This window comes from Leopardus geoffroyi, chromosome A2 (genome assembly GCF_018350155.1).
Source record: "Leopardus geoffroyi isolate Oge1 chromosome A2, O.geoffroyi_Oge1_pat1.0, whole genome shotgun sequence".
Taxonomy (NCBI): domain Eukaryota; kingdom Metazoa; phylum Chordata; class Mammalia; order Carnivora; family Felidae; genus Leopardus; species Leopardus geoffroyi.
The window spans coordinates 12,484,515-12,510,518 of record NC_059331.1 but is presented as its reverse complement, the minus strand read 5'-3'; the positions used below and the strand labels follow the sequence as shown (position 1 = coordinate 12,510,518).

The 26,004-nt window shown below is 51.1% G+C and overlaps 1 protein-coding gene across 2 annotated transcripts in view; it reads right to left on the bottom strand.

The window, feature by feature from the left end:
* NWD1 (NACHT and WD repeat domain containing 1) overlaps positions 1-25,774 on the bottom strand; it is a 66,302-nt gene extending 40,528 nt beyond the window's left edge. The window contains exons 1-6 of one of the 2 annotated variants that reach the window (XM_045492446.1): positions 25,661-25,774; positions 13,259-14,530; positions 4,857-5,060; positions 3,325-3,484; positions 2,586-2,703; positions 1,763-1,921 (exon numbers count right to left, since the gene is read on the bottom strand). In XM_045492446.1, coding sequence (XP_045348402.1) covers positions 1,763-1,921; positions 2,586-2,703; positions 3,325-3,484; positions 4,857-5,060; positions 13,259-14,409 — 1,792 coding nt within the window. In that variant the 5' untranslated portion in view covers positions 14,410-14,530; positions 25,661-25,774. Of the gene's footprint in view, positions 1-1,762; positions 1,922-2,585; positions 2,704-3,324; positions 3,485-4,856; positions 5,061-13,258; positions 14,531-25,660 lie in introns of those variants that run through there. The other variant, XM_045492445.1, reaches the window with a different exon arrangement.
* Between the last annotated feature and the right edge of the window lie 230 nt (positions 25,775-26,004).

Genomic DNA, 26,004 nt, shown 5'->3' with positions numbered 1-26,004 from the left:
ATTACGAGCCAAGGCAGGGGCGCCTGGGTGGCTCAGTGGGTTGAGCATACGGCTTGATTTCGGCTCAGATCATGACCCCAGAGTCATGTATCGAACCCCATGTCGGGCTCCGTGCTGGGCGTAGAGCCTGCTAGGGGTTCTCTCTCTCCTTCTGCCCCTCCCCACCTCGTGCATGCGTCTCTCTCTCTCTCTCTCTCCCTAATAAAAATTAAAAAAAATAAAAAGCGCTGAGACAGAGGGAAAAAGGGTATAGTGGTGAAGAATGCAGGGGCTGGAGGGTGTCCAGGCTCAGTGGGGGCTGGACAGGCTTCTCCCAGGAGGGGCATTTGGTTAAGCTCCAAGGGAGCCACAGAAGGGATATAGGGACTTAAGCACCTTCATAAAACTCCTTATAAAACCCTCACATCAAAACCAGGTGGGGATTGTACGATAACAACCACCCAGGCCACCTCACGCTCATCAGGATGACTATCAGTGTTTCAAAAACCAGAAAATGACGAGGGCTGGTGAGGACAGAGAGAAATCGGAGCCCCCGTGCGCTGCTTGCTGGCGGGAACGTAAAACGGTGCAGCTGCCGTCTGGTGGTTCCTCGAAAAAATGAACATCGAATTACGATCTGATCCGACAATTGTACTTCTGGGTGTCTACTCCAGAGAGTTTTTTTAAGCAGGGTCTTGAAAAGATAGTTGTGTACCTGTGTTCCCAGCAGCATTCGTCACAACGGGCAATAAGTAGAAACGACCCAAGTGTCCATCAGTGGAGGACTGGAGAAACGAAATGAGGTCCATCGGCCCAACGCAATGCTTTCCTGCCTTTTAAAGATGGAGATTCTGATGCCTGCTACAACATGGACAGACGCTGAGGAAATCACGCCGAGTGAAAGAAGCCAGACACGGAAGGGCCAAGACTGTCTGAGGCCACTTGGATGCGGTCCCTACGGTAGTCAGATTCACAGAGAGTAGATGGAGGGTTCCCCGGGGCTGGGGGAAGGGCGTGAGGAGTTTGTGTTTGATGGGGACACAGGTTCAGTTTTGCGAGATGAACTGGTTCTGGAGAGGGATAGTGGTGGCGGCTGCCCACCTGTGGGAAAGTGCCTGATGTCACTGAGCCGTGCGCTTAAAACACCGACTTTGAACCCCGGTTAGGCAAAATGTCATCCCCTAGGACAAAAATTGCCCCCTTCTTTCTTTTTTTTTTTTTTCTTAATTTTTAATGTTTATTTATTTTTGAGAGAGAGAGAGAGAGAGTGAGCAGGGGAGGGGCAGAGAGAGAGGGAGACACAGAATCCGAGGCCGTCTCCAGCTTCTGACTGTCAGCAGCAAGCCCGATGTGGGGCTCGAACCCACGAACCGTGAGATCATGACCTGAGCCGAAGTCGGACACTTCCCCGACTGAGCCACCCAGGCGCCCCACTCCTTCTTTCTCTTGAGTAGACTTGAGTTACAAAAAGTCACGTTCAACTACTATCATTCTGTTTCAAATGTTATCAATAAAAAAAATTGGGGGAATGTGTTTTCTCTCTTATTATATTAATATTGACATAATTTCCTCGATTTTTGCCTGACGTTTTTCCTATCTGGCCCTTTTTCTAGAAAACGCTTCACTCCAAAGCTCTTCCAGCTTCCATTCTAAATTCTAGAAACCCCGCAGGTGTAGACAGGAAAGGTGTGCCGGCTAATGAAAATCCAGCTGGGGTCTTGGTGGGGAGAATGATCTTCTAGAAGTCGGTGCAGAGTGACGCCCCCCCGCCAGGCCGACTCACCCATGCCTCGGAGCTCCAGGGCCGGGCGGCACAGCTGGAGGGCTTCCCGGACCAGGCCGACCTCCGGCCCGTCCAGGTAAGGGGCGTACAGGTCAAAGTCGTCCAACAGGCTCTCGATGCCTCCGGAGACGCCGCGGCAGGAAATCCAGTTCATGCAGCCTGTGGGCAGGGAGGGGGGAGGGGGTATGGTTTCCTTCTAGTTCATACTTGGGGGCTGGTTCTCACCTCTCCATTTCTCCGGGGGGTTCACGGCCTTGACACTGCTGAGGTTTGGGGCCGCGTCATTCTCTGCGGTGGGGCCGTGCATTGTGCGGGGCCGACCAGCACCCCTGGCTTCCACCCACCGGATGCCATAGCACCTCCCCGGGGGTGATCATCAAAAACACGAACGTTTTGCCAAAAGTCTCCTGGGTGCAGAATCACCCCTGGTGGAGACTCACGGGGATGAACAGAAGGATAGAGAGAGAGACAAATAGGAAGGTGGGTGGGTAGAGGGGTGATAGGTGGCTAAATACAAAGATTATCATATCATATCTGTCATATGATATGATAGACGGACAGACAGGGTCTCATTCTAAGACCACATTTCTCACGTCTGCCCTATCAGCTGGGACTAGAGGCCAGCAGCACTCCCTTCCCTGAGCTGTGACAACCAAAACGTCCCCGGACATTGCCACGTGTCCCCTGCTGGTGGTGGGGGGGCACAGAATGACCCCTGGTGAGAACCACTGTCTTAAGCAGAGTCGAGGATTCTGACGTATGCGGGAGCACAGCGGAAGGTTGGGACCCACTGAGTCCCCTCCGAAACGGGTGCGACCCTCACCCAGAACCTCCTGCTTCAGCGTTTCAAGGCGGCCTGAGTGGACCAGGTGATGAGGCATCTCCTTCAGCTTCCGCACATTTGCGACCGTGTCTGAGAACCACAGGGGCTGAGGGGCCACCTGCAGAGGAGGAGGGGGCTGACAACCAGGCCGCTATGACCCAAGCTCATTCGTTCGCTCCACAAACGTGGGCCAAGCCACGCACAGGTGACACTGGAGGGGATGGGGACACAATTCCAGACAGAGATGTCCCACACCCACCACAGGCAGGGCCAGGGCAGAGGGAGGAACTTGGGGCTCAGGGAATCCAAGGGGCATCGGAGCTGGGCCTCAGAGGTTAAGTAGGAGTCTGTGTGGTGAACCATATCAGAAAATGACGGTGTTCCAGGGCAAGGGAATGGCATGTGCAAAGGCCCAGAGGCAGGAGACGCCAGGAGTTCAGGGCCTTTCTCATATGCTCCTGAATATTGTGATTCTTTTCCACCCCGCTCTGGAATGTTGGGGCATGGAATGGGGGGCATATTCCTCATCTGCTGTCCCCCCCCCCCCCGGTCATGCTCAGAGGCTGAGGGGACATCCCGCCTTCTGTGGGGGAGGGAAAGGAAGAAGGTCAGGATGGCATTCTGGGTGGAAAAGAAGGAAGGAAGGAGCGGGTGGTCCTCGCCAGGCAGCCTTGACCTTGCCTGCACAGCAGGGCGGAGACTGCAGGTAGAGAGCAGGGACCCCAGGCAGACACCTCACCATGCGGTCCAGGTTCAGGGGCTTCCCCACGAGCGGCAGGGTGACGAGCTTCTTGGTGCCCTGGCTCCAGGCCCCTGAGAAGAAGTCAGCCAAGACCCCGTGCCTCTTGGCTCTCTCGACCCCAGACAGGTAGCGCTCTTGGACCACCTCGGCCAGCTGCCTGCAGAGAGGGGACACGGGCTCTTGGGCCTGGGCGATTGGTGAGCTCAGAGGGGGGCCACCCGCCCTTCCAGGAGGCTGTTCCCAATTGCGGGTCCCTCCTGAGCCCCTGCTGGATGCTTACTGCCTCCGCTGACCACCCGTCCTATTGGTTACCTAACATCTATCTATAAATTGGCCCATCTTTCTTCTTTCCCCTTTAATAAAGTTACTTGGAAAAGGAACATTTGGGTTTCTCAATAGGTTAAACATAAAACAAGGTACTGTCTGACCCAGCAACTCCACTCCCAGGTATAGACCAAGAGAATTAAAAAATAGGTGTTCAGGGGCGCCCGCGTGGCTCAGTCGGTTAGGTGTCGGGCTCTTGATCTCAGCTCAGGTCTTGATCTCAGGGTCACGAGTTCAAGCCCTGAGCTGGGCCCCACGCTTGGTGTGGAGCCTACTTAAAAACAAAGCGAAGCAAAAGCAGGTATTCAAACAAACACTCGTGCACACATGTTCACGGCAGCACTGATCACAGTCCCAAGAACCAACCCAAGTGTCCATCAATGGGCGCACAGATAAACAAAATGTGGTCCATCCATGCAACAGGTTATTTCTCAGCCGTGAAAAGGAATGAAGCCCCGATTCACGCTACAACACGGATGAGCCTGCGAACCTTTATGCTGAGGAAAGAAGCCAGACACAAAAGGCTGGGCCTCAGAGGTTAAGTAGGAGTCTGTGTGGTGAACCGAATCAGAAAACCGACGGTATTCCAGGGCAAGGGAATGGCATGTGCAAAGGCCCGGTGGCGGGAGAGGCTAGGAGTTCAGGGCCGTTCTCCTATGCTCCTGAATATTGTGTGTTCTTTTTTTCCCCCCACTCTGGAATGTTGGGGGTGGGGGGCATATTCCTCATCCGCTGTCCCCCCCACCCCCAGTCATGCTCAGAGGCTGAGGGGACATCCCGCCTTCTGTATACATGTCTGATCCCACGTATATGAAATGTCCAGATCAGGCAAATCCATGGAGACAGAAAGCAGATTAGCAGGTTCTTAGGAGCTGGGGGAATAGGGAGTGACTGCTGATGGGAACGAGGTGTCCTTTGGGGGGGCGGATGGAATTGTTCTGGAACTGTTTAGAGAGGCTGGTTACCCAACATTGTGGATGCACTAAATGTTACTGAATTTGTACCCTTGAAAATGGTGAATTTTGTGTCATGTGACCCGATCCTCAGTTTCAAAAACAACTTAGTTGTGTCCGAGTCGGTGATGTGGAAACCTTGCTGGTTCGCTGGGACCAGGGTTAGAAGAAGGATCTGGAACAAGGAGGAGCCCAAGGCGCGAGTCCCCGCTCTCGGGCACCCAGAGAGTGCCACCGCCACGCTGGACCCACCTGTGGGCAATGGCCAGGAGCGTGAAGCCGTCCACGGGCCGCCGGGCCAAGCAGTGGCCCAGATCCCGGCGAAGCCTCACCCAGAGCAGCGGTGGAAAACGCAGCAGCTCCTTGCTGGGCGGGGTCCAGTCCCGGTAGACCACCTGCAGGACCTCGTCATCCAAGGACAGGACGTCCTTCAGCTCTGCCTCTGAGAGCCCATGCCTGCGGGGAGGAGGGACGGGCACTGGAACACGCTGTCTCCTGTGGCTGGGGGACACAGCAGCCCAGAGAGGGAGAGAGACGTGGCCAGCTGTCTGCACAACATCCTGCCCGCCCCCAAAAGGTTCGCTCTGAGGGACGGCATTTGGACGGTGCCTAGCACGGGTGCCCGGGTACAGCCGTGCCCATCGCAGAAGACCTTCCTGACCTTTCCTTCTGCATGCACCCCTGACAGAGCCACGGACCAGGCTCTCCCCAGCCTCAGCTGAGTCAGGCAGCATAGGGAGGGAGACAGCAGGTGATTTAGAAAAGCAACGCAGGCACCACATGTGCCCACGCCAGCCCTGCCTGTGTTTCCTGGCCCGAGAAAGGACAGAGCGAGAGGAAGGAAGCAGCCCTAAAGGGGGTGGGTGATGAAGTTTTGGTGCTGGACCCGAAGGACTTCCCGACGCCTGAGAGCATCAGGCCGGAAGAGCTGGAGATTGGCCTGCACGCTTCTTCTGGGAGGGCAACAGGGTTCCCCTTACAGCAAGGGAAAGAGGCAGGCTGGCTTCTGGGCACACCTTGTGGGGTACACACACCTCGTGTGTGAGTGCGGGTTTAGTTCTCTGATGTGGATCGGAAGTCTTCCTGGCTCTTTCTTTTTAAAAAATTTTTGTAATGTTTATTTTTATTTTTGAGAGAGACAGACAGACAGAGCACGAGTGGGGGAGGGACAGAGAGAGAGAGACAGAGACAGAGACAGAATCGGAAGCAGGCTCCGGGCTCTGAGCCGTCAGCACAGAGCCCGAGGCGGGGCTCGAACCCATGAACCGTGAGATCATCACCTGAGCCGAAGTCACATGCTCAACCGACTGAGCCCCCCAGGCGCCCCGAAGCCTTCCTTTCGATCAGAACACCTGCCACATTCTTCATCTGTATAGACACCTGCTCACGTAGCGTTCTCTAGTATACGACAAGGTGAGGCGTCCCTTGGGCTCTCTTCTGCGAGCACAATCATCTTTGACGATCACAGCTGTAATGTCCCTGGGGCTCGACTCCACACTCCCCCTGCAGGTGAAGCCATGCCACCCATTCCCCCCCCAACCTGCTTTCTTCTCTTGACAGTTTTCCCCAAACCAGAATTCCTGGGAGCCACACCCAGGGAGGGGGGGAGGGGGGAGGGGCCGCCCGCTTGATAGCACCCCTCCTGTGGCTCCTCCTGAAAACCCCCTCCTTCAGGGTAGAAGCTTCTTTCCCATTCTTTGACACACCCTCAGTACAAATCAAGCTCGGGTCCCCTCCTTTCAGGCTCGAGTTGGATGGCTCGTCTTCTCGTTCCCAGAGCCAGGTGGGAAATAACAGGAAAAGAGCAGAGAGGTTGGGTAACACCGATTGCCAGGAAGAGAATAGCCCAACCCATGTCACATGAAATAGAGCAGTAAGTGGGGTCTGGGAGCAGGTGGGTCGCTCTGAGAAGGCGCCACTGGAGCTGGGGTCGGGTGGCAGGGAAGGGGGGCCGGCGTGAGATCTGGGGCAGGGGTGGGTGGAAGGCAGCCAGATCCAGCAGGCCTTGGCAAGGAGTTTGGATACTTTCCTCAAAGCCAGGGGAAGTCCTTGGAAGAGTTAATCGGGGCAGAAACGGAATCAGATTTATGGTTTTCAAATCTCACTCCAGACAGGTGTTCAAACCACAACTTGCACACGCTTGTTCAGATCGGCCTGGTTCACGACAGCCAGAAGGCGGAAACGGTCCAGATATCCTTGAACGGACGAGCGGATGAACAAAATGTGGTTGCTGTGGACGGGGGATGTGTCTCTAGGGCAAATCCATACGTTGAGGTCCTAATCCCCCAAGGTGACGGTATTAGGGAGCAGGGCATTTGGGAGGTGATTGGGTCATGAACGTGGAACTCCATGAACGGGGTTAATGCTCCCGAGAGCTCCCTTATCCCTTGCCATGTGAGGACACAGCCAGAAGATGAACCAGGGAGAGAGCTCTCAGCAGACACCGTATCTGCCGGCACCTTAACCTTGGACTCTCCAGCCTCCAGAACTGTAAGAAATAAATTTAGAAGTCCCTCCCAACTCTAGGGGCTCAGTCAGTTGAGCGTTTGACCCTTGACTTCTTTGGTTTTTAGAGGATCTTGAGGTTTGTGGGCTCGAGCCCCGCATCGGGCTCTGTGCAGATAGGGTGGAGCCTGCTTGGGATTCTCTCTCCTCCCCCTCCTCAAAAATAAATAAATAAACATTAAAAAAGCAGCCTCCCAGGGGCGCCTGGGTGGCGCAGTCGGTTAAGCGTCCGACTTCAGCCAGGTCACGATCTCGCGGTCCGTGAGTTCGAGCCCCGCGTCGGGCTCTGGGCTGATGGCTCAGAGCCTGGAGCCTGTTTCCGATTCTGTGTCTCCCTCTCTCTCTGCCCCTCCCCCGTTCATGCTCTGTCTCTCTCTGTCCCAAAAATAAATAAAACGTTGAAAAAAAAAAAAATTAAAAAAAAAAAAAAAAAGCAGCCTCCCATTCTATGGTATTTTTTGTTACAGCAACCCTGAGACAGGGTTGTATCCACACAATAGAATATTCTTCGGCCACGTGAAGAAACACAGCCCTGCACGTGCTACAGCACAGATGAACTTTGGAAACAGAACCCTAAGGGAAAGAAATCGGTCACAAAAAACCACCTATCTTATGATTGCATTTCCTTGGAACGTCTAGAACAGGACCCAGAAAGCCACGGGTAGAGTAATGGATGCCAGGCGCTGTACAGAGGAGGCGTGGGGAAGGCACCGTGTTTCTCGGCCTCACGCTGCTGACATTTGGGGTCGGATCACTCTCTGTTGTGGACACTGCTCTGTGTGCCGTGGGACATTTAGCAGCATCCCTGGTCTCCACCCATTAGAAGCCAGTAGCATGACAGAGACAGAGGAAGATGGGTAGATGGAGGAGATTTGTTTTCAAGTTTGTTTACTTTGAGAGAGAGAGAGAGAGAAAGAGAACAAGTGGGGGAGGGGCAGAGAGAGGGAGAGCGAGAATCCCAAGCAGGCTCCGCAGAGCTTGACGAGGGGCTCCAGCTCACAAACCTCGAGATCATGACCTGAGCCCAAACCAACGAAATCAAGAGTCGGATGCTTAGCTGACTGAGCCACTCAGGTGCTCTGAGAGGAGTTTATATATATATATATATATATATATATATATATATATATATATATACATATATATGTGTGTGTGTGTGTGTGTGTGTGTTTATATATATGTACATAAATATATGTATAGAAAAAGAGAATGAGAGATTATAGATATGATAGATAGATAGATAGATAGATAGGTGGATGGAGGGGAGCCTGGGTGGCTCAGTCGGTTGAGCATCTGACTATTGATTTCAGCTTAGGTCATGATCTTATGGTCGTGGGATTGAGTCCCACGTTGGGCTCTGGGTTGACAGCATGGAGCCTGCATGGGATTCTCTCTCTCACTCTCCCTCTACCCCTCTCCTGCTCTCTCTCTCTTTCTCCCTCTCAAAAAAAAAAAAAAAACATTAAAAAAAAGAGAGACAGATGGAAACAGACAGCAGACAGGGTCTCTCTCATGCTAAGGCAGGGTTTCTCGCCCCGTCACTGCCGACACTGGGGGCTCCATCATCGTCTGCGGTGGGGACCGTCCTTGTGCACTGCAGGGTGCTGAGTGGCATCCCTGGTCTCCACTCACTCAATGCCAGTAGCTTCCCCTGCCAAGTTATGACAACCAGAAATGTCCCTGCACATGGGCCAGTGTCCCCTGGGGGCAGAATCTCCCCAGAATCTCCACTGGTCTAGAAGGACTCAGCTCTGCTCCAAGGGCCAGGCTCTCAACCATCACAGCACACTGGCCCGTTTTCATGCAGTGAGAGGTCCCGAAATCACAGCCCCGGCAGGCACCCTCCCTCCATAAACCTCCTGCCCCTGGGACGGCAGGTCCTACACCCCACAGGGCTTTGCTAATTAGGCCAGACATGGGGCCAAGCAGGCCGATTATTTCTGTCTCCCCAGATTTTGGAATCAGGACTCCAGAAGGAGCCAGTATGATGCTGCCAGTTCTCTAGGATGGGAGCTAATGATGCCAATGGAAGCTTGAGGCAAGCGAAAGTTCTGGGGTGGGGGCGGGGTGGGGGGGAGAAGGACAAAGGAAGAGTCCAGAACAGAAGCCAATGGGCAGAGAAGACCCAGAGGTCCGTTCTATCTCTCATGGCTTTCTGGTTCCCATGACAACCCACCTCCTTTGTGTAGACTGCTGTGTCAGGTTGGCCCTGTGGCCCACCACTTATTTCTGGAACATTCCCCAGTCTGTCTTTGTATTCTTATAGAAGCAGGCCCAGCCTCCACTCTGCTGGGAGGGGAGGGGGGGAGGGTGGCAAGCACCAGTCACAAAATCTGGGGTGTGACATGAAAGCTGGGATTTGCCCCACTGGAGTTGGAAATTGGGTGGCCCTGGATTCCCTGAGCTCTTCCCGTGGCCTTATAAAGCCCTATTTCTTACACACTAGCAAGAGTGGGATTCTGTGCCTGGCAAAGAAACAAGCAGACCCTCACTGGTCTGATCACTGTCATCTTGACTGATTTGGGGCAAAGGGCAAACAAAGGTCTAGAAGAAAAAATTGCCCAGGAAACTGAAGAGGGGAGACCTCTCTGTCCGGCACTTCTTGTCCCGTGGGCTTGAGTGTTTCTGACGGCCGTTTGCATCCAGGCAAAGCTTTCTGCTTGTGTGTCTGCCAGCTGGCCTCTGTTCTACTCTCCTGGGGGCTGGAGTCTGGCTGCTGGGTGCGTGTGACAGACATACTCCTCTGTCCTGCTCTTGACCATCATGACATCACAGTGTGCAGCCCTGAGACTTTCCGCCTTTAAGAATTCTGTCCTTCAAACTCTACAAACACACTGAATTGGATTTTCCTATTTGCTTTCTTGTGGATTCTCATGCCACAAGCTTGGGATTAAGGGTAGATGCATGCTGGTAGTCAATCCCTCAGAGCATTTGGCTGTAAAAAGGTTTTTCTGAGATCTCCCCATGTATTGCTTATTAAATACAGAGAGGAGCTTGCAAATTTACAATGGGAAAGATAATCCGTGCCCAAGAAGGGCTGAGTATCTCTCAGGTTGAACCTGAATGTAATCACGAGGAAACATCAGACCAAGCCAGGTGGAGGAACACGCTACAAACTGCCCCAGCTCAGGTGTGGTCCCTGGACCAGCAGCTTCAGCGTCGCCAGGGAGAAACACAGAATTCCAGGCCCCACCCCAGACCTGCTGAATCAAATTCTTTCTGCAAAAACAAGGACCAAGTTGCCTATCCCCCGTTGAGGGTGGAGGAGCGCTGATCTACAAAACAACTGACCTGGACTCTTCAAAAGGACAAAGACTGATGGTGGAATGTTCCAAATTAAAGGAGACCAAAGAATCTTGACGACTAAGTGTGACACAGGATCCTGGTTGGGATCCTGGATTGGGGACAAGGTGGGGGGGGGGGAGCTATAGAGGACATTTTTTAGATAGTTGGCAAATTTTCATTATAAACTGTGTATTAAATAATATAATTGCATCTATGATACACTTCCTGAATCTTGTAATTGTCCTGTGGTGACGTGGGGTTCTGGCTGTCCTTGTTCTTTTTTTTTTTTTTTTTTAATTTTTTTTTTTTCAACGTTTATTTATTTTTGGGACAGAGAGAGACAGAGCATGAACGGGGGAGGGGCAGAGAGGGAGGGAGACACAGAATCGGAAACAGGCTCCAGGCTCTGAGCCATCAGCCCAGAGCCCGACGCGGGGCCCGAACTCACGGACCGCGAGATCGTGACCTGGCTGAAGTCGGACGCTTAACCGACTGCGCCACCCAGGCGCCCCATGGCTGTCCTTGTTCTTAAGAAATACGTGAAATATTTAAGGGTAAAGGGATATTATGCCTGTAATGAATTCTCAAATGGCTCAGGGAAAAAACTCTGTGTGTGTGTGGGTGTATATGTGTGTAGATAGATAGATACAGAGATAGATAGATATGGAGATAGATACTGAGTTAGATACTGAGATAGGTAGATAGATAGATAGATAGACACATGGATGGATAGATAGATAGATAGACGCATGGACGGATAGATAGATAGATAGATAGATAGATAGATAGATAGACACACAGATGGATAGATAGATAGATAGATAGATAGATAGATGCATGGATAGATAGGTAGGTAGGTAGGTAGATAGATAGATAGACAGACAGATAGACACACGGACAGATAGATAGACACATGGACGGATAGATAGACAGACACATGGATGGATAGATAGATGATAGATAGATAGACGCATGGACGGATGGATGGATAGATAGATAGATAGATGCATTGCATGGATAGATAGATACATGGATGGATAGATAGACACATGGACGGATAGATAGATGATAGATAGATAGATAGACACATGGGCGGATAGATAGACACATGGACGGATAGATAGATAGATAGATAGACACACGACAGATAGATAGATAGACACATGGACGGATAGATAGATAGATAGATACACAGACGGATAGATAGATAGATGCATGGATAGATAGGTAGGTAGGTAGATAGATAGATAGATAGATAGACAGACACATGGACAGATAGGTAGACACATGGACGGATAGATAGACAGACACATGGACAGATAGATAGATGATAGATAGATAGATAGATAGATAGACACATGGACGGATAGATAGACACATGGACGGATGGATAGATAGACACATGGATAGATAGATAGATAGATAGATAGATAGATAGATAGACAGACACATGGACGGATAGATAGACACACGACAGATAGATAGATAGACACATGGACGGATAGATAGATGATAGATAGATAGACAGACACATGGACGGATAGATAGACACATGGACAGATAGACACATGGACAGATAGATAGATGATAGATAGATAGTAAGCTAGAGGAAGAGAGGAAGGGAGACAGGGAGAGAGAAAGCTGATGTGGCAAATCTGTGATTCTGGGGGAAGGGCATACAGCAGTAGTTCTCAACTAGGGCCTATTCTGCCTTCAGGGGACTCTTGGCAATACTCTGAGACATTTTTGGTTGTCACAGCTGGAGGGCACTACTAGTATCCAAGGTCAAGGCCAGGAATGCTGCGCAGCTTCCTATGGTGTATAGGATGGCCCCCACATACCGATGATGCAGCCCCAAATATCAACAGTGCCAAGACTGAGAAACCCTGACCTGTGGGCATTTTTTGCACTGTTTTGTACTATGGGAATTCCTCTACTAGTCTATAATTTCAACGTATTTCAAAGTAAAAACTGTACAAAAGAAATACCATAGGCAGACCCATGGAGACAGGAAGCAGGTAGGTAGCTGCCAGGGGCTGGGGCTGGGGAGTGACTGCTAATGGGGGTGGGGTTTCCCTTTGGAGTGGTGGGAATGTTCTGGAGATGGATAGTGGTTGCACCACACTGTGAATGTCCTAAATGCCACTGAACTCTCGTACACGTTACAAGAGTGAACTTCAGGGGCCCCTCAGTGGCTCCGTCAGTTGAGTGTCCGACTCTTGGTTTCTGCTCAAGTCATGATCTCACAGTTGGTGAGTTCGAGCCCCACATTGGGGTCTATGCTGGCAGCACAGAGCCTGCTTGGGATTCTCTCTTTCCCTCTGTCTCTCTGCCCCTCCCTCCCTCACTCGTGTGTATGCATATGCTCTTTCTCTCTCTCTCTCAAAATAAATAAACTTAAAAAAACCCAAAAACCTGTGAACATTTTAATACGTGAATTGCACTGGGTTGAATAGTGTCCCCAGGTTCACGCCCAACTAGAGCCCGTGAACGGGACCTTATTTGAAAACAGTCTGTAGAGAAGGAATGAACATACAGTGCGGTCATACGAGATCAGAGTGGGCCCTGAGCCCGTGAGTGGTGTCCTTACAGGAAGAGGAAAAGTCACACAGAAAGACACCCAGGGAGGAGGCCCCGAGAAGGCGGAGCCACAGGCCACGGGTTGCTGGCAACACCAGGAAGTAAGAGGAGAGCCCAGAACGGATTCTCCCCTGGCGCCCTCAGAGGGAGCGCGGCCCTGCTGACGCCTGGACTTCACACTCTGGCCTCCGGAACTGTGAGGGAGCAAATCTCTGCTCTAAGCCATCAGAAGCCATGCCTTCTGTGTCAATGACTAAACAAAGGCGTAAACAACAGAGACTTACCGGGAAGACGCGATGTAGCCCAGCACGTGGGCCACCAGGACCTGCCCGTGTGTCTGCTCCAGGCGGGCACACAGTTGGTGCATGGCTTCCTTGGCAGTGGAGGCCAGGGGGGCGGGTATGGTGAAGGAGGCCCATTTCCGGGCCTCCTCGAAGGCCAGCCTCAGCCGCCCTGGGTGCCCGCATTCTGGGAGGCTGGCCCAGAGCAGTTCCCTCTGCCCTGGGCCCAGCGTCCTCCTCGAGGCGGCCAGCAGGGCCTGGATCATCTCTTGCCCTTGGCTTCCGGAGAGGGGTTTCACCTCCCAGTAGGCCTCCGGGTCCGTCAGCGTCTGTCGCACGGTGTCTAGAATCCCCTGGCGCCCTGAGCAGGCTGAGAGGATAAGGTGGATCCTCGGGGGGCATTTGGGAGGCAGCCAGGGGACCCTCCGGGCGCGGCAGATGGAATCCACATCGTCCATGGAATCCAACAGGATCACAAGGGACTCGAAGTTGCGGCAGGAGACGGTGTGGAGGAGGGTGTGGAAAAACTGGACCACCCTGGCGTGGGCCTCCAGGACCTGGGCAGGGGGCAGGGGCAACCCGTAGGCCAGGCACACCTGGGCGCAGATGCTCTGGAGCAGGCCTCGGGCGTCGGAGCTCATCTGTGACGCTCCCAGAAGCCGCAGGACGGTCACCGTCTTGCGGCCAAGCAGGCCTGGCATTTGTTCCGCCAGTTTGCACATCAGAGCTGTCTTTCCGATGCCTGGGGGTCCAAAGAGCACCAGGGGAGAGTGGGGGTGGCTGTCGCTCTGCTGGAGCCGCTGCCCCAGCTGGGCCAGGAGCTCCTGGCGCCCACAGAAAGTCCGATTGGCCTCGGCACTCAGCCCCAGGTGGTGGCAGATCTCCTGGTAGAGCCACGCCAACTCCTGCCTGCCCGCCTCCAGCTCCCGGAGGTGCTCCAGGACCTGGTGGCTAGCCCTGGCCACAAACTGCTCCCCCAGCTCCTTCAGGTACCGAGCATGAGCCTTGTTTTTAGGGTTCACCAGGTCTCGGCTCCATGGCAGGTGGTGAGCCCTGAGAACTCCGGGTTGCACGTCGGCAATGCGCCCTTTGAGGCCACGGAGAAGGTTCTGGGCGTCTGTGTCCAGGCAGCCATCTGGGAGCCGGTCCACCATCTTGAGGGCGCAGTCTTCCAGGATGTGTTTGTTGAGGTCTTGGATCTCTCTCAAGAAGATGGTTGCCCCCGGTCTCCATCCGTCAAGCTCAACAGGCCCCGGTCTATCTCCCACTCGATGACTGAAAAAGTGGGGGAGATGGGAAGAGAGTATGGTCATCATTGTGTGATCAGCTGGCCTGAGTGGAGACACTTGAGAGACATATTCAGGGGGTACGGATATTGATTCTCGCACTTAACGTGTGCCGGAGTCACCTGGTGTAACCATAGATAATATGGTTACTAATGCCCTCAATGTATTCCAATAAAACTTTATTTACAAAAACAAGCAGTGGGCCAAATTTGGCCAGAGGACTATAGTTTGCCAAAGTCTCCCGGGGGCTCAAAAAACCCATATGGCTGGGGTCTGCCTCCAGAAGTGCTGATTCAGCAGGTTCAGGTGGGGCCCATGAGCTCACATTTCCAAAAAGCTCCCAGGTGATGCTAAGACTGCTGGTCCGGGGCTCGCACCAAGAATAGTGCTGATTTAGTCATTATTTTTTTTGTTGTTGTTTATTTATTTTTGAGAGAGAGAGAGGGCATGAGCAGGGGAGGGGCAGAGAGAGGGAGACACAGAATCGGAAGCAGACTCCAGGCTCCGAGCTGTCAGCACAGAGCCCGATGTGGGGCTCAAACTCACAAACCGTGAGATCGTGACCTGAGCTGAAGTCAGACACTTAACCGACTGAGCCACTCAGGTGCCCCCGATTTAGTCATTATTAATCAAAGAAACCTTGGTGTAGGCAGCACAGAGATTGTATGTGACAAGTGGCCCAACTATAAAACAATACCATCAAACTCAAAAAGTTAAATATGGGGTTTCTGTAGGAATCCCACTCCTACGTAGAGACCCCAAAGAGCTGAAAACATAGACAAACAGGCACATGTACACCCATGCTCACAGCAATATTATTCACAGTGGCCAAAAGGTGGAAACCACCCAAGGGCCGGTCAAATTGATGAATGGATAAACAGAGCGTGATCCATCCATACAATTGACTCTTACTCAGCCATGGAAAGGAATGAACCACTGATTCGGATGAACCTTGAAAACATCGTGTTGAGCGACAGAAGCCAGACGCAAAAGGCCACCTGTTGTGTAATCCCATTTATATGAAACGTCCAGCACAGACAAATCCTGGAGACAGAAGACAGACTGGTGGTTGCCGGGGGGGCTGGGGGAAGGGGATAGCAAGTGATCGTTAATGAATATGGAGTTTCTTTGGGGGTGATGGAAATGTTCTGGAACTAGACAGAGGTAGTGTTTGCACAATATTATGAAGGCACTGAATTGTTCACTTTAAAATGGTTAATTTCGTGCTACGTGACTTTCACGTCAATCAAAAGAATCCAATGTTGTCAGTTGTGGGTGCCTCCATCACACATTCATTCAACAAACATTTAGGGAGCTCCCACTTCTGTCAGCCTCTACTGTCCATGCCGGGGCGTCTCGCAGTGAGGAAAATGCATAAAGGTCTCCGTTGCCTTTGTGGAGTGGTATTCCAATCTTAGTGAAAAAATGGACACGTAACGGATAGACTGACAAATGAGAATATCTGTCTATCCTGGGCCGAGAGGGGCAGGCAGGGCATTTGAGGCTTCAGAAAGCTGCTGCAAAGCCACGGAGGCCAGGGAGAAAGTTTTTCACGAGCCGGGAGGCTGAGAGCAAAGGTCAGCATGCTTTCCTGTAAAGGGTCAGAGAGTAAATATTTTAGGCTTCACAGGTCGGATGGCCTCTGCTGCGACGATTCAACTCTGCTGTTGTAATGTGAAAACAGCCACGACGACATGCAGAAACTAAGTTGAGTGTGTTCCAATAAAACTTTATTTACAAAAACAAGTGGGCGGGCCAAATTTTGCCTTTGGGCCATGGTTTGCCGACCCCGGTCCCAGAGCTTGCCAGAGCTTGTAGCAGCTGCCCCAGGACCCGTATTTTCCAGAGCCAAGAGCAGACACTGATTTCTCCTTGGAGGCCGTTGTTTTGAAACTGCACTCAGACCCGAGGAGTTATTTTTTAAGCCACCTTGGGCTCAGCAGAGGCTCCCAGGTCTCTGCAGCTGAGTGAGTCAGGCCCTTGGAGACAGGATGCAGTCTCAGAGCCAGAGACAAGAACCACTCAAAAGTCCTCCTTGGAGGGACACCACTCCCCTCTCCCCTCAGCCCTGTGAATGGAGGTCAGGGGCAAAGGCAACTACCAGTCCGGAAATGGGATCCTTCTGGGACACATTTCAGCAGGAGTCAATCCCAGACCGTCTGCTCTGCCACCTGTGGGCTGTGTGACCTTGGTCAACTCACGGCACCTCTCCTGTAACATGGATGCACTAGCTTACCCTTGATGAGGCTGTTGTCAGGAATTTCTATGAAATAATTGGAAAGCTGAGCACCTTACGCTAAAGCAACAAAGCCAATCTCAACAGGCTGTGGACTGTGTGATCCCATTCTCTAACACCGATGAAGTGACAAATTATAGAGACAGAGATGGATTAGCGGTTGCCAGAGGCTGGGGGTTGAGGGGAGGGGCGAGTGTGATTCTAGAAGGGGTAGTGGCGGAGACGGTGGCTCAGTCGGGTGAGAGTCCGACTCTTGATTTCGGCGTGGGTCACGATCTCACGGCTCATGAGTTCGAGCCCCGCGTCATCTCTGTGCCGACAGCTCAGAGCCTGGAGCCTGCTTCGGATTCTGTGTCTCCCTCTGTCTCTGTCCCTGTCTCTGTCTCTCTCAAAAATAAATAAACACTTAAAAACTAATAAATAAATCAGCTTAAACAAGTAACAATACATCAAAGGGTAGTGGGAGGGACCTTTGCAGTGAGGAAACAGTCCTGCGTATTGACTGGGGCAGGTACGCAAAGCTACACAGGTGATATAATTTCTTAGGACAAAAGACATGTGCACACGTGCACACACATAAATGCACGTCTGTAAAAGTGATGCTTTTCCTGGTTGTCAAAATGTCCACTTCTTGGTCGTCATATTGTACCTTAGTTTTGCAAGGTGTTAATTTTGGGGGAAACTGGGTAAAGGATCCAGGGAGCTACTTCCTGCTTTTTTTTTTTTTTTTTTTTTTTTGCAACTTCCTGTGGCTCTCTACTTCAAAATAAAAAAGATGGAAAGAGGAAAGCTGCCTGGAAATATGCTGGGAAGATGCTGGTGCGAACATGCATTTGTGCTTTCTGCTACTTTCAAGGAGTTTCTATTTATTCTTTCAAGCGGAGATTCCTTAAAAAATTTTTTTTAATGTTTATTTATTTTGAAGGGAGGGAGAGCACAAGTGGGGGGAAAGGAAGAGAGAGAGGGAGAGAGAGAATCCCAAGCAGGCTCTGAGCTGTGAGCACAGAGCCAGATGCAGGGCTCCATCGCATGAGCTACGAGATCATGACCCGAGCTGAAAACCGAGAGTTGGACACTTAACTGACTGAGCCGTCCAGGCACCCACCCCTCAAGTGGAAATTCAATGTTTATTTATTTTTGGGACAGAGAGAGACAGAGCATGAACGGGGGAGGGGCAGAGAGAGAGGGAGACACAGAATCGGAAACAGGCTCCAGGCTCCGAGCCATCAGCCCAGAGCCCGACGCGGGGCTCGAACTCCCGGACCGCGAGATCTTGACCTGGCTGAAGTCGGACGCTTAACCGACTGCGCCACCCAGGCGCCCCTCAAGTGGAAATTCTTAATGGGCTAGGTTTGACTGAATGAGATCATGGCTGGGGCGAGACCAGAGGACAAGATCCCCACCACAGCTCTGTAATGTACTACCTCTGACTAGTTCCATTTTACAGATGAGGAAACTGAGGCTGCGAACCTGCTAGAAGTCGGTTCAGCTGGGAAAGGACAAGGCTGAACTGCAAGTCTGGGCCCACCCCAAAGCAGAGACCCCAGACGCTGATTACAGTCCCAATGGCAGATATCTCTATGAAAGCAATTAGCGTATTTGTCTTTGAGTCATAAAGTAAGCGATAGCCACACAGTAAGTGCTCAATAAACAGTAGCCATTAACATTATTCTTCACATAAATGGCGTATTCAAAATTGATACGTCATTGCTAGTCTTAACTAAAGTATCAGGTTAGCATCACCTGTGATGTCAGGTGGGCGTCAGGTACCCCTGATATGATGGGATAGGGGGATAGGTTTCCTTCCAGAAACCGATAGCCCCCGTCTAACCATGAGAAAACACCAGACAAGCCCAGATTGAGGGGCATTCTGCAAAAGATGTGGCCAGCGCTCCTCACAATGGTCAAAGTCATCAAAAACAAGGAAAGGCTGAGAAACTGTCACAGTCCAGAGGAAACTGACATGTGACACGTGTCCCTGGACGGGATCCTGGGACAGAAAAACATTGATGGGAAAACTGAGGAAATCTACATAAAGTCTGGAGACTAGCTAATCGTCATGTACCGATGTTAACTTCTTAGTTCCTGCAAATGTACTGTGGTCACATAAGATGTTAACTTATCTGTGTGAAGAACATGCAGAGACTCTGTACTATTTTTGTAGCTTTATAACACTGTAATTCTCCTGAAAATCTAAAATCACACCCATATTAAAAGTTTATTTTCAAGGGGCGCCTGCATGGCTCAGTTGGTTAAGTGTCCGACCGTTGATTTCAGCTCAGGTCACCATCTCGGCTCGTGGGTTTGAGCCCTGAATGGGGGGCTCTGCACTGACAGCATGGAGGCTGCTTGGGGTTCTCTTTCCTCCTCTCTCTCTGCCCCTACCTGACTCTCTCTCTCTCTCTCTTTCGAAATAAATAAATAAACTTAAAAAAAAGTTTATTTTTAAAAATGGACATGTCATTACTAGAATTAATACAATATATTGTCATCAATATATTTTAGTAAAATTAAAATACTGTTAACATAAATTACTATATTCAATATATTTAAACAAATCAATATATTTAATACGTTCATAATATAATTCCACATATTTAAATTTTTTAATGTTTTATTTATTTTTGAGAGAGAGAGAGACAGAGCATGAACGGGGGAGGGGCAGAGAGAGAGGGAGACACAGAATCGGAAGCAGGCTCCAGGCTCCGAGCCGTCAGCACAGAGCCCGATGTGGGGCTCGAACCCACGGACCGCGAGATCGTGACCTGAGCCGAAGTCGGACGCTTAACCGACTGAGCCACCCAGGCGCCCCTAAATCCATATATTTAATATGTGGATAAAATGGGTTCATGTTTTTAATATTTTTAGTACGAGAAATTGACATGCTTAATAGTCGTGGTGCTGTGAATGGACACATCTGACCCGTGAATGATAATAAAACCTGTTTCTTGCTGACAGCAAACAGCGGGGAAATGGCTTGTAAAAACGTTACATTTTTACAAAAACCTTCCTGGTAGCCAGTGCAGAGTATAGAAGAACCAGAGGGGGAGGCTAGAGGTGGGAAGTAAGGGGCCCACTGGCAGCGGGGCGATAGACTCGGGTCAAATCCCTATCCCCCACCTCAGGCAAAGGAGACCCCTTCCTGTGCCTCGGTTTCCAGCTCTGAGGCAGGTGTAGGGGGGCTGGAGGACCCAGTCTCCCCAGCAGGGGCTGGCTCTTGGGCTAAAATTAGGTGACCCACAGTTTCACATCTTCCAGGACCATCTGGGTTCAGCCCTGAAAGTCTCGGACAGACCAGGATAGCAAGTCATTTCAGAAGCCTTCCCCCAGAGCCAGGAGCCTCCCTGGGAGAAGGAGCTGGAGGAGGAGAGGAAAGGAGGGTCCCAAGAGGCAGAGAATTAACCAGAACATGGCTGCACTCTTGGATCAGTCAAATAACCCCTTCCAGAGCCAGGGATCCAGGAGTTAGGCTGGTTTGACATTTACAGAGGTACGGGCTGTGGTGTTGGGACAGTATGCCATGAGCGCATTTGAACATGGGGCATCTCCTGTGGACCCTGAGGGGGCGTCCCAGTGGCCTCACCTGACCAGTGATAGCGATGCCACTGCTCCTGGGTGATGAGGCCCAGCCTCCGGGCCTCCTGGGCTCCAGAGCGTAGCACTGAGGTCAGCGTGGCCTCTTCGGGCCCACAGGCCTCCGAGGTGCCCAGGGCCTGCAGCAGGTAGGTGGGGGGCACGGCGTTCTCGTCCCTCCGGAAGTGTCGAGCTACCAACTCCAGGTCGCGTGGCTTGGAGGTCAGCTGGGCCCTCAGAGCCTCCCACTCCTTCTCCTCGATCAGCGTGGGGACTGGACAGGGGCCGTACTGGTCACCGAGAAGGCCCTGGCAGAGAGAGGGGCATGCGTTCAACCCTCGGCATGGGCACTTAGCGCGGTGGCCCCGAGTGAGACACACTGAGCCCCCCAAGATGGGCCTGGCTGTGGCGCCACGGCGATAAGTCCAGTAAGAGGTGCAGGCAGAGCCTTAGCGCACCTGCACGTGAAGGTACCTGAGACGTGGGACATCCGGCAGGTAAATTTTGAATCTGATCCCGTGTCAGCCATCATGGAATCTTTTGCCGGTGGCTCAGCCGGTTCAGCACCCAACTCTTGATTTGGGCTCAGGTCGTGATCTCACGGTCTGTGGGACCGAGCCCCGTGTCAGGCTCTGCACTGACAGCATGGAGGCTGCTTGCGATTCTCTCTCTCGCTCCCTCTCTCTCTGCCTCTCTCCCGCTCACACACTCTTTCAATCTCTCTCAAAATGAATGAATAAATATTAAAAAAGAAAGAAAACCCTCTGTGGAAGCTAAACAATGGCCCCCAAAGATATCCAACTCTAATCCCTGGACCCCGTGAATGCACCTTGTATGGAAAAGGGCTGTGATGGTTAATTTCAGGTGTCAGTTTGACTGGGCTAAGGGATACCCAGATAGCTGGTCAAATACGATTTCTGAGTGTGTCCGGGGTGGTGTCTCTGGAGGAGACTGAATTGGTGAAACGGGTGAAACAGATGGCCGTCCCCAACACCTCATCCCGTCCACCAAGGGCCCAAATATGACCAAAAAAAAAAAAAAAAAAAAAAAAAGGAGGAAAGGTTTCCCTCTCTCTGCCTGTGCTGAGACATCCTTCTTCCCCTGCCCGTAGACATTGGTTCTTACGCTTTTGGACTCAGATCAGGACTTGGAATCTTCAGCCCCCTGATTCTCAGGCCGCGGGCCGACAACTGAATTACGCCGCCTGCTTTTCTGGTTCGCCAGCTTGCAGACGGCAGATGGCGGGACTTCTTGGCCTCCACGGCAGTGTGAGCCAGTTATAATAAATCTCCTCTTACGTGTATCTCTCTATATCCTATCGGTTCCATTTGTCTGGAGGACGATGGCGAACACAAAGGGCTTTGTAGATGTGAGTAAGTTAAGGATTTTGAGCTGGGGAGATTTTCCTGGATTACCGGGGCCCCAAGTGCGATTCCAGGAGTCCTTATAAGAGACAGGCAGAGGAGGAGAAAACTACAGCTTCTTATAGGTTGGCCCTGGCTTGCCCCAGAAATAGAGCCGTGACAAAAGCTAAGATCTCCGTCGGCCCTGCCCAAAATCTCATGCTATGATGTGGTCCTGGGGGCAGATGGGTCTCAAGCGTGCAGGGTGGATCCTGTCTTTATTTAGAATTAAGGATTGAGCTGCAGAGCAAGACACAAGGAAGAGTGCGCTGGGCAGAGCCCCTTGCAACCAGAGGGAACAGCATGTGCAAAGGCCCTGTGGCAGGAAGTGTGGTAAAGAGCCCAGAGAAGGAAAGCTGGGGTTGGGGAGGTACTTGAAATACCAACAAAGAGGGGCAGTGGTAAAACATAAGGCCATCCCCGTGGGCAAGATTTTGTGGGGAGTGATGTGGCCCTAAGACTTTGGTCCGAATGCTGAGAACCCCAGGAGCCCCTCTTTCTGCCCTAACAGAAGGTGCAAACTGCAATGCTAGAGAATTCGGCTAGAGGAGGCCTAGGACCTCGAGTCTCAAGTCTTGAGTTTCCTCATCATAAAATGGAAGCAATCACCCCTCCCCTCTTCACTGAGTTGTACCAGAATATTCCAGGCATGTGCACCCAGGAAACCTGGATAATTGGAGTCTGTGATGGAGGGAGGTTGAACAGGAGCCCACTCTCCAGGGGACTTTCCCGCAGTGCCAGCCTTGGAGCAGTGAGAGAAGTTGGAGACGCCGGCCAACCACAAACCACCGATCCTAGGAAGGAGGCAGAGGGTGGAAAATTCTCCTGCCTGAGGGACCAGAGTCAGAACAGGAAGAGCTTGAAGGAAAAAGGCCAGGACCTACCAGGAGCAGCTCTCCGGAGCTGCTGTGCTGGAGCTGCTGGTGGCCCAGGAGAACTAAGCCTCTAAAGCAAGTACCACGGGGAGTTGACTGCTGCTATTCGTGCTGCCTAATGACTTATTTGCTAGAGAGACACCTCTCCAAGGGCCCCTGGTGCAGCCCTGATCTCCACGGGAAGACCCCCATGCGAAGCCACTGAAGGAGAATGATGCCGTGACCGTTGGGTGACAGAGGGGAGATGCTCGGTTTGGGAGGAAAGCCGGAAGTGGGTAGAGGTCACCCCGGCGGCCCAAGGATCCCTTCTGGAAGGACGAGCAAGGTCCCTAGGCCGGTTGGGCCTGGGGAAAGCTCAGGGATCATCATCCCGTCCCCCATGCCACCTGCCTGCACCTGGGGTTGCAAAATCGAATTCCTCCTGGAGTTCTTTTTGCCCCCATCGCCCATTTTTCTTTAGAAAAAAAAAAAGTTTTTCTTTTCTTTTTTTTTTTTTGAAATGCCACAAAATGATCAATCATCAGGCTCATTTGGAAAACGAAATTGGAAGATTGGTGGAGGGTGGGGAATGTATGAAGAGGGAAGGTAGAGGCCTCCAAACACCAGGATGCATTTTAAGCAACGATAATTAAAGCATCGGGACTCGAAGGGCACAGACTTCCGGTTATAAGGTAAACAAGTAGCAGGGATGCAATGCACAGCCTGAGGACCATACTTAACACTGCGGCATGTGTGTTTGGAAATTGCTGAGAGGGGCGCCCGGGTGGCTCAGTCGGTTAAGCGTCTGACTTCGGCTCAGGTCATGATCTCATGGTTCGTGAGTTTGAGCCCCGCGTCGGGCTCTGTGCTGACAGCTCAGAGCCTGGAGCCTGCTTCAGATTCTGTCTCCCTCTCTCTCTGCCCCTTCCCCATGCTCATTCTCTCTCTCTCTCTCTCTCTCTCTCTCTCAAAAATAAACATTACAAAATTTTTTTTAATTTAAAAAATTGAAAAACAAGTTGCTAAGAGAGTAGATCCTACAAGTTCTCATCACAAGGATAAATAAACCATTTTTTTCTTTTTCTTTTTTTGTATCTATATAAGATGATGGATATTAATTAAAATTATGGTCATCATTTTACAATTTGTGTAAGTCAAGTCATTAACACTGTACGTCTGAAACTTACACAATGCTGGATGGCAGAAAAATATCTCAATAAAACAGGAGAAGAAAAAAAAAGCAGAACCAACATACAAAGAAAGGTATAGAGCAAAAGATTGAAAATGCAAGCCGGACCGTCCACATGAAACTTAACACATAATAAAGAAAGCTTCTCATATGTGTCGGCCAGGTCTTACTTAGTTTCTTTTAGGGAGATGGAATCTCTAAGGCAACGCTAGAAACTCCAGCAATGTTGGAAGTATGCTCCTCTGTGTTGTCCAATATGGTGGCCAGCCACCCCATGTGGCTACTAAGCCACTGCAATGTGGCCAGTGGGACTGAGGGACTGAAATTTTAATTCAACTCAATTTCAATTTCTTTTTTTTTTGAATATTTATTTTTGAGAGAGAGAGAGAGAGTGGGGGAGGGGCAGAGAGAGTGGGAGACACAGAATCCGAAGCAGGCTCCAGGCTCCGAGCTGTCAGCACGGAACCTGACGCGGGACTCGAACTCATGAACTGTGAGATCATGCTTGGGGCCGAAGTCGGACGCCTAACCCACTGAGCCACCCAGGTGCCCCAATTTTAATTTCCTCACCTTAAAGTTTGTGGCAGATGGATCATGGTTATCGCCCTAGACAGTGCCATTCTAAAGCCAAGCAGCTCTCATACATTTCTCTTTATTTCCCTAGAAAACAGTTTTTATTTCATTGTATTTAATTATTTTTCTTAAGTAGGCTCATATGGAGCCCAACGTAAGGTTTGAGCTCACAACCCTGAGATCAAGAACTGAGCTGAGATCAAGAGTCAGCTGCTTAACTGACTGAGCCACCCAGGCGCCCCCAGAAAACAGCTTTAATAATGGGGACCACCCTCTCCTACATTCTACTTTATCTCCAGGAGAGGTTCCAGAGGATTTTTCTTTTTATTTGGAATTGTTCAAAGCTTCTTTGTGACTAAGATGTCTTGGGCAAGACTTTTTCCCTCTTTACCTTTTAGGACAGAGGTCAACAAACTTTTTCTGTAAAGGGTCAGATAGTCAATCTTTTCAGCTTTGCAGACCAGGTGGCCTCTGTCACAAGTATTCAGCTCTCTGTTCGTAGCTGGAAAACGGCCATGGATGCTATGCAAATGAAGGAGTGTGGCTGAGTGCCAATAAAGTTTTATTTACAAAAGCAGGCAATGGGCCGGATTTGCCCCATAGGCTATAGTTGGCTGACCCCCGCTCTAGGATTTGAGAGCTCAAATGTCATATTTAATGTATCTGGAACGTGCTGGTGTGATAAATCAGGACCGTGGAATAACATTTGCCAATTGTAGCCTAAACCACTAATCGTGAGCTGGGGTTTATTTCAGTGACAGAGAGGGTGCTGTTGGGATGGGTAGAGAGAAAATTCCCTGGAACATGGAAAAACTGGCCCCACCTAGCATGGGAAGAAGTTTTCCCAGAGGCAGGCTCTAGATGGCGCCCCAGAGGCCATTCCCAACACCATGAGGCACAGAGGAGAAAAAAATTCCCGACATCCTGTGGGTTTCCATCCTCTGTATGGTTTTCCAGGATCCCCAGTTTCCACACGCAAAAAGTGCATGAGTTGGGAAAGCTGGGGGGAAGGTCCAGAGCAAATCCCAAGGTTCTTTTGGGCTCCAACCCTCTGCTCTCCAACACACCTGCTGCTTCCACTTGGCTGCTAATGTCTGCATCCCAGCTAGCTCTGTGGAAGATGAGTACTGTCATCAATTAGCAATGTCTGCCATGGGCAGGCTATAGAAATTGGGTACTAGGGCAGAAATACCGTCTCTCCTCCACTGATGGGTTTGGCTAGTGAGCAGGGGCCACATACTGCTGCTGGAATGAGAAGTAAGCACCAACCCATCCCTCCCAAGAGACTCACAACAAAAGCCGGCCCTGTGGATGTTTCCCGACACCGGTCGAGTTCCTCCAAGCAGAGTTCTGTGGTCATGTGCTCAGTGGCCTCAGTGTTCCGAATACCCCACCTGAGATCGACAACCTGGAGATCACAAGCGTGGGTTTGTCAGGGAGGTGGCAGAGTGGGTGAGTTTTTTTTTTTCAATTCCCTTTGACAAAGGCATAAAGTTTCTTTCAATAATTTTTGACAGTCTCACCCCAAAGGGGGATGTACGAAAGACCTTGAATGAAGCCCGTAACCCCAGTGTAACCAGGAGAAAGACATCAGACAGACCCAGATGGGGGGCATCAGGCAGGATGGCCGGCCAG